General features: G+C 36.1%; 1 protein-coding gene across 2 annotated transcripts; it reads right to left on the reverse strand.

The window, feature by feature from the left end:
• Positions 1–307: 307 nt before the first annotated feature.
• Positions 308–8,362, reverse strand: LOC130935746 (uncharacterized). 2 transcript variants are annotated; one of them, XM_057865632.1, is made up of 9 exons: positions 8,172–8,362; positions 6,875–7,625; positions 5,322–6,493; positions 4,642–4,930; positions 4,307–4,531; positions 3,287–3,460; positions 1,890–2,090; positions 1,680–1,793; positions 308–858 (listed from the first exon to the last, which is right to left on the reverse strand). In XM_057865632.1, exons 2-9 carry the CDS (start codon positions 7,565–7,567, stop codon positions 523–525), a joined length of 3,204 nt encoding a protein of 1,067 aa, XP_057721615.1. In that variant the 5' UTR covers positions 7,568–7,625; positions 8,172–8,362; the 3' UTR covers positions 308–522. The 2 variants fall into 2 exon arrangements, with proteins under 2 accessions (XP_057721615.1, XP_057721613.1); XM_057865630.1 differs by having other exon boundaries at positions 7,930–8,314.
• Positions 8,363–8,913: the final 551 nt, after the last annotated feature.

Here is an 8,913-nt window from a genome sequence, read left to right on the forward strand (position 1 = left end):
AAAAAGAATAATAAGAATAAGAAAAAGAAAAAGAAAAAGAAAACTGCAACATCAAATTTAGAATATTAAAAAATTTTAATATCAAAATTAAAAAAATTCCTGCGTTAAAATTAAAAAATTTTTGTAGTACACTATTAAGAAATTTCAATATTATTTTTCATAGGAAGAAAAAAAAAAGTGTGTGGTCTTTCGCACTTGTTTGTAAGCGCTTTTTGCTAGGTTTAGACTAATTTAATTGATAAAAATACTTGAATGGATAGCAAGCCTCATAAAAATATGTTAAAATCCAACGGTTAAATTGACAAGATTTAATGATTTATCACGCATAAGAAGTTAGAAGTAACTCAAGAAAACTTACACCGGTATAAACATATCCCTCGTTATTTATTTGTTATTTAATTACATGCAAGCAACTATCACCACACCAGCTTATAATACATGTGCTAAACCTTGAGGGCATTATTTTACATAGTGGCATCTAACATTAGTTACACGCAGATAGTAATATTTGTTTCTGAAAAGTTACTCGCTATTCGTCCAGACATCCCTGAGCAATTCATATCTGACATTGGATTCAATGCGACAATCCTTCAACTTCCAGTTGGGTTTTACTGATGCTGGAGAGGAGGAAGAACCATTAAATAATATAGAAGATAATGGAGAGCTTAATTCATCGAGTTCATCGTCACTTGTGTATGACTTCCTGATAACGGAAGATTTACTTCTTCTCAGGTAAGATTCGCTTCCAACTTCCGCGGTAATGCTTGCAATGGAAGTTGCAGGGGGAGGTGAATATGCGATTGGAGCTGCAATGCATGGATAGTAGTTGACAGACTCATTTCCATCTTCGAGATCATCCTGCATCAAATTGAAAACGAATCTATCGATCACAAGCATTATATTAGCAGCATTAAAAAAGAAAAATAATAGGTGACCAATACATTTTCTTTATTTTTGTCTTACCTTTGAATCAACAATAGACATCTTTCTCTCTTTTTTTACACTAAAAGTGTTGGTCTCCTAGTATTTCCCATTAAAAAATAGGCCCATTTTGTATCATTTTTATTTGTATAAAAGAGCGAATGCTAATGCGATCCGGAAAAATTAAGAGTATCCTTGAACTCTAAAAACTAATCTTAAACTCTAAATTTTAAACCTTAAACTCTAAACCCCCTAAGCTCTAACTTTTAAACCCTGAATTTTAAACCATAAATTCTAAATTTTAAACTCTAAATCTAAGTCATTGATATAACATATAATAAATAGAGTTAAGATTTGTGTAATTAACAAGAAGTGCAGCACAGGCGGATAGCCATATAAAAGTAATCAAGTTAGGGGGTTGCACGATCAAAATTAAACCCAACGCAGCCTTAACTAGTTGATCCCAAAAATGCTATGTATACACTAAAATCAGTCACCATGTATTTGTGTATAAATATTTGTGAATTTCAATGTGTACTCTACACTAGTGGCTGATTTTGGCGTAACGTGGTTGAGTTGATCCTAGTATATATCTGTTATGTTAAACAGTGTCCTAATCATTATGCCTTCTTTTTATACATGCCAGCATTTATCCAACATAACCTTTTTTTATAAGCTAAAATTGTGTCATGCTATAAATCCTATATTGAATCGTGTACCAACGAAAAAAAAGTAACATGAAAGTTCGGTTATCTAACCTGTGAGTCCAGAGCTTCAAAGACAACAGGTGGAATTGGATCGGGGCAAAATTCATCCGGGACAAAATTCTCCAGAATCTTCTTGATAAGTGGTGCACTAAACATGGGACACACCTTCACCAACAAGAATTGTTCTACCATGATTCAGGAGAAGAAACTTATAGAGTAGTTAACAAATGATTCGAGAAAACTGCAAGTTCATTGCCTAACCTCTTTCCTGATGGATTCGTTTAACAGCATATCCTTAGGGAGCATCATGAGGTCACTTAGTGCATTGAGAAGATGGAAGGCCTTGAATGATGTATTTTGACTTCCATCACTGCTGTAATGGTCATCATCATCTTTATCTTCAAGCACGTCATCATCATCGATACCAAATAGATCAGTTAGCCATCTAGACCAGTTTCCAATCTGACAATACAGATTTAAAAACCACATATCAGTTAAGACATGCATCTTCACTGGCATCATAACAATGAAACTACATGGTCACATTTGTTATGCTGTTAAGCATTCATCCTATACATTGCCTACTTTTCGAGGCACATCTAAGACAACCACACATCAATAGAAATAAAGGAGTAAGTTGAACATCTATATCTGTAGTTTGCCATTAAATTCATGAGAGGATGACAAAATATTAAGAGGAGGCCCGTTGCACAAGCCTCCTGACCTAGTAAGATGTGGGGAGGGTGGATGTAGGCACCCTTAACTGCATCTTCGGTGAAGAGAAAGAGAAAAAAAAGGGGGGTGCATAAATGGAAAGATTGTCTTGAAGATTTGAATCCGTAAGCTTATGAGACAGCAATCTTACCGGTGCACCAAATATTAAGTTCATGTTATTGAGAATGTAGAAGAACTAAAGAGAAACTATGTTATCTGCACTTGAATGTTATTACTCAATTATCGTATATAATTATATGCAAGAGAAATTATACTACGATTACCCACAAGAAAACATAATGCCTATTGTTTCCAAGAAAAACATGGTGCACCAGCAACCTGCGTTACACAGGATCCACGGAAGGATCACACCAAAGGGTGTAATAAAGGATTGCAAACACGAAGGAGGTTTTTCGAAAGATGCCCAAGATTACTATTTACAGTAGTGCTAACGGCCAGTGACTAACTTCCTAACCCAACTACTCACACTCTCCTTTCTCATCAATCTGTTCTCTGTAGCTCTACAACCCTGTCTCAGCAGCTGCCTCTATTATCTTTGTACAAAAACACCTCAATTGTTGGCCACATATCAATTAACGGCAAGAGCAGTATGGAAGCCTTGAACAGGAAGAGAATCACCATAGATGCTAGGAAGTTGACAAAACAAGGGTCACAATGAATCATGAACCGGAGAAAAACGGGAGCAAACATGCAGTAGGTGGAAGAACATCCAGGGTCTTAATTATGATAAAGATCCAAATTTCAGGAACTCAGAGAGCAAAAGGATAACCAAAATATCATGTTCTTATAAAAGTTTGTGCGTGTTGTGTAGTAGTCTAGTAGAGAAGTTAAATACTAGAAATATTTACAAGACAACTATATTGGAGGCTCACTACTAAAAAAATATTTAAAAGAAATTAAGCTATTAAGGTCCGATAATTTACCGCCGTTTTCAGCTGTGCACCAGCTCCAAAGCTTGATTTACCAGGTGGAATGGGGAGGACCTTAGGATCACCAATGGGATCAGATACAGGATCTGTTGGGATGTCGTCAGCAGATTCACGAAGGATGGCATTGAACATTGCAACATCTAATCTTGCCACACACTGCTCCATTATCTAGATCAAGCAATAAAAGTGCATGCTATGGTAATTAGTAGGGACAACAAAACTTTCTAATTCTTTTTTTGACTGCGCTGACAAACTTAGATACAAAATATTGATTAATATAGGTATCTATTTTTTTTTCCCGGAAGGGGATGGCTTTACACTTGAGCAATTTGCCCAAACCATACTTTTCTCACTCCTTTCTTCTCAAATGAGTGGAGGAACTATGCTACCAAAGATTTTTAAGAATGCGGATAACTTATAAGTCAGTCACCCTGATTCATAAGAATCCATATGGGATATAAATGGTACCCCTTATTGCTTCCATTACCAAAGTAGATCCATTTTCTACCAGGAAGAGGATAGAACAAAACTTAACTGTACAAATATGTTGCGATTCCCCAAAAACGAATCTCTTTAATTTCAGACATTAGACTTCACAGAAATGAGTCTGGAGAGAAAAAAGGACCAACATGTTTTGACTGTCATCACATTTTTTACCATTGATTCTTTTAATTTATAGTTCTATTGACAAATGAATACATTTTTTCTTTAACACAATGTCCATTTCAAAGCTCTTTCTCACAATGAAATGGATCCTTTCATGTAAAGATTTCATAAAAATCGATCATGAGTTTATTTTTGCCACTTTTTAGAGTATGCAGTGGTTCCCTTGGTCCCATCTTTTTTATCAATGGTAGAATAAAAGAGATCAGATCACATGAATTTTCACGAGGAAACCATTGCCGGGAAACAATGTATATCAAATAGGTCAAAATACAAAAGGTATTAAGATGGAAAACTCAACCCCTCTAGTGCAAGAGGGGAAGGGTCAAAGAAAGAACTGGATAGACTAACCAATCTAGGAAGAAGAGACAAACAGCCACATTCATGCCCTCCAGCTCGAATGGGACAGATCCTATCACAGGCTTCTCTAAAAGCATTCTTCCAAATGTCAAGTGATAAATCCCCTTGCTCTTTGTCACATGTGGTAGACATTCTTCTAAAGCTTTTCTTTGATGCAGAACTGACATTCCTGCTGATGAACTTCGCATCAACAAGCTGCATATGCGGAGTCAAAGACTGAACAGGACAGAACATAAGATGTTAGATGCCAATGGAAATTTCATATTAATATTGTGCTTGTATGGAAGCTTTATGATTTAAAGAGAAGCAAAAAATTAAACAATTACCTGCCACCATATTGATTCCACAATGCGAGAGAAGATCCAAGCTTCCACCTTTTCTAGTGCTGAGATGAATACATTTGGGTCATCCCAGCTGCCAAAAGCACCATATGCTGTCTTCTCACTTTTCCTAGCAGATAGACCTTTCCATACCAATGGTTGAGCTATTTTTCCATTCCCCTCTGCTCTCTTCCTTCTCATACTATAACCGGTAGGACTTGATGGTGCCATGTCTCTGGTGGATTGGCTTATAATTATTCTCAACACAATAGAATTAGATAACCAAAATGTCAATCTGTAACAACATGCAAGAAGAGGTTGATCAGTATGCAGTTGTCACAGCTTATGATGAACTATGATTTTCACATCATGCAGTAAGAATAGGAAGACATTGTTTGGCCAACCTCTAATAGTCAATTGATCCATGTCAGTTAAGAATTTTATGTAGGACGTCCAATTAATTTATCATATTGGAAAAGGATCATTACTGAGAGATACGGCTGTTTCAACGTGTAAAATTTTCTTCCGGACTTGCCAAAAGAAAAATTGTATATATATATGTTTGGCATAAAAGTTTTTTTTTTCTCTTTTATAATTAGGATAATGGCGGTATGAAATAAATTGCTCTAACCATTGTATCAAAGGAAAGAAAAAGAAAGGAAAATTGCAATCTATATCAAATGTACCTTGGGACATCATTTCCACAAGCTTTTGCAACAAGTGCTAAACCTGAAACAGCACTTTTAGCAGCCCCAGACCTTCTTGCTTGAATATTTTCTTTACAAGCATGAAGGTACATCCTGGACAGGCGCCGAGCTGGGGCATGAACCTTACTGATGGAGCTGCCATGCTCAGCAACTACTGAATATAAAGCAGCTTCAATGGCAGCAGCCTCTCTTAACTCTCCCTCAAGCATCTTAATCTTGTTTTCTAAATTCTCAACCTTGCTGTCAAAAATGGTAGATCTGGATTCCCTTGGATAAATCTTAGCATCTCTTTTGTCATGGATGTTCCCTCCATTGTTTTGTGCATCTCCTATATGGCTTTCTCTTACTTCAGAAAGATGATTGCTACTGAGTGATCCAATACTCCTAGCTGATTCTGTTGATGACCTCACCGACTTCACGTGCTTTAATCTCTCACTTCTCATAATATTACTGCCTTTCAGATGACTCTCTGACCCACCAAGATAGTATATATCGCTACTTAATGAAACTTGGTCTTTCACACCACGAGCCATTGATTCATTTCCTACATGGTTTTGCATATCCAAATCAGACATTTCATTTCCATTACTGTCCTCAACAGAACTACAATAAGATTTAGCACTTCCTTCCCCCTTCATGTGAGATTCGTTAGCTTCACCATGCAGCTCATTCAATTTGTCATTGATTTCTGAACTAATACAGTTTACAGAGCCTGGAGTCATGTCTACAAAGCCATTACTAAGAGATGTAGTGTTCCTTGAATAGATATCAATAGTACTTCCATTACTGTTAGTTTTAACATCTTCAAATTTATTTCTACAATTAGCATCCTCTTCAAAATCCTCCTGATCCAAATTTTCATGATCACTGTTTGTGAACCTGCTCTTGGAATTTTCCTCCAAGGATGGGGAGGAAGAATCAACAACTTGCTTTTGAATTGTCACTGGGCTGTGATTACTAGTATTCTCCATAGCTGGTTGACCATTTGCCGGGCTTTCGATATTAGAGGACAGATCCCCGGATGAGGCGTTAGATGAACTCTCTAGTTTCTCACATGTATCTTGTTGCAATCTTTCAACCTTTGTTTCTGATGCCAAAGTATGCTCCTTTTCATTACTATCTGTGTTTCGGGTTGCTCCATGTGCTCCATTCTGCAACTCAGCAGCTATTAATTTATTGCTTGATTATAACTGTTATTTTTCTAAAATACACTAGATATACCAAGAAAGCAGATCGTGTGCATTTGCATGCTGCTAATACTAATAGTAACATGACAATAGGTTTGTTGTTTTCCCGGCATTGATTAATAAGAACAACATTATGTGAAACTTTGAAAGGATCCATACCATGCCAACGAGAAGATGTATGCAAAGAACCTAAAATGTTGTTACAACATTTCCTATTGCAGTTGCTTCTATCTCTCTACATTTCATGGAATAGTGCTAAGGACTGTATACACAATCTCAAACATAACCATAGATATAGTTAGGCAAAGGACATACTGCTATGAATAAGGGGGAAGATATGGGTACCTCTGCACAATGAGGAGGTATACTCCCACTAGTTTCCGGGGTAGTAGCTGCTACAATAGATGAATGGGAGGAAACATCATCATCAGTAAAGGAAGCACTCTCAGCTTCCTCAGCATATTCTTCATTCATCAATGTAGACACAGAGTCACCACCTTTGTTGTCCTTCGATGCCTCTTTGGGATTGCTTTCCTTGAACGAGGACCTAGTCCGATGCTTTTCGGTAGGCTCGATTTTAACATACAAAAGCGGCTGATCCGTGTTTCTGTAGTTCCTCTTGCAGTTCAATGGAACACTAACACTCAAGGGCTCCTTAAGGACGCCACAATCCGCCAAGTCTACAATGGCAGTTCCTAGCAACTGACCTTTAACAATCTTATCTCTTCGAGGCTCATACAAATTGAACTCCAAGTAATTCTTTTGGAACACATCAGCAACACTATGCTTGGCAGACATGTCCTTCAACAGAGTCACATGAAGCCTAAATGACTCATTAAACTCAATTTTCCCTTCACCTGGGGAAACAGGACTGGTAGACCCTGAAGAGCGCTCGCCGTTCTCCCATTGTATCAAAACAGAACGAAGGGACTTGAGAGATTGTGATGGGGGCCATGGCTTAATCTCTTGAATGTGAACAAGGCAATCGATTTGCACGGTGCCACCTCTCCGGTTCTTCCCTTTTGAGCCTAGAACCATGGCTGCCACTCAAACTTCTTACTTTCAATGCAGTTGAATTCGTCGAATCACAAGACCTCTGAATTCAAACAGAATGTGCAAGAAATCATATTGAGACTTGAATTTTAGAAATTATATAGGAGGCTGTTAACTCAAATTAAATTATAAATACTCTGGAATTGGAGAAACAAAACGAGTAAATTTGGCAGTGAAGTCTTTGGTGACTTATCTTGGACTTCAAATTGTGAAGTTGACGAAAATGTAAAGAAAAGACTGCTATAACATACTTCAAAGGTTGAAGATTTAAGTGCACTAAAAGCTAATTGGTGCAGTTACCAAGAAAACGCCACCAAAAATGAAAAAGGAACTGCGAAAAAGCTTACTCAATTGAAGCACAGGTGCACGAGATTCTTTACTTCCGAATCAGAAATGAACAGATCAAGCAAGTGCTACAAAGTACTTAGTGGAAAATGGCTACAAATTGAAGCTTCACGAGCATAAAAACATATAATGCAGACCGTGGAGTCCGGTTACAAGTGACAGAAGAGGGAGTAATGAAGACGTTGACGGAGGAAGAATGCTTGGAACATAAGGCGAGTGAGTAAGCGTAAATTACAGAGCTTACCGGAAAAAGCGGTGGCAGGTGGGAATGGGATCAGGAAGGTGATAAAGCTAGCTGGAACCGCTGCAAAGGGGACAGCATTTCTCTGTCTGTGTGCCTCAGAAGCTGCAAGTGAATGAAAATTGATAATAGAATTAGAAAGGGAAGAGAATGTGTTTACAATAAAATAATAAAAAAAATTTTATATATATATATATAACTACAAGAATTGAAAATATGAAAAAGGAGAACCATAATATTTTGCTGAAAAAAAGTGGCTCATAAGTCATAATAATGACTCTGATGAGAAATGTTGTCATTGTGTACAATAATGACGTCAGCAGCAATGATTATTAAATTAAAAATTTACTTTTAAAAAATTTTAAATATATTTAAAATACTAATATTTTAATAATTTTAATTATTAATTTTATTTAATATATTATATATATTTTTTATAATTAAAATTAACGATTAAAATTATTAAAATATTAATATATTTAATACATTTAAAATTTTTTATATTTAATTTTTAAATAATATTATATATATTAAAATTAATTATTAATATAAAATATATATTAAAAATAAATTAAATTATATATATTTATATACAAATAAATTAGTCTGATTTTGGTCTACGAACATCTTTGTTGATTTTTTAACACAAAAGATCGTTGCAACCCCCTAATAAATTACGAAAAGCGCTCTTAAATCATGAAAGCGACGCATCGCCTGAAAATTAAGGCTTTGGTAAGTATTAGTA

The sequence above is a fragment of the Arachis stenosperma genome, chromosome 6 (assembly GCF_014773155.1).
Source record: "Arachis stenosperma cultivar V10309 chromosome 6, arast.V10309.gnm1.PFL2, whole genome shotgun sequence".
NCBI classification, from domain to species: domain Eukaryota; kingdom Viridiplantae; phylum Streptophyta; class Magnoliopsida; order Fabales; family Fabaceae; genus Arachis; species Arachis stenosperma.

Excerpts from the sequence above, each read along its gene's own strand:
- LOC130935746 (XM_057865632.1), bottom strand. The coding sequence starts at position 7,567 with ATGGTTCTAGGCTCAAAAGGGAAGAACCGGAGAGGTGGCACCGTGCAA. Across the intron at positions 6,494-6,874 it reads TACCTCCTCATTGTGCAGAG|AATGGAGCACATGGAGCAAC; the intron begins GTACCCATATCT and ends GCTGAGTTGCAG. Across the intron at positions 4,532-4,641 it reads TGGAATCAATATGGTGGCAG|TCTTTGACTCCGCATATGCA; the intron begins GTAATTGTTTAA and ends TGTCCTGTTCAG.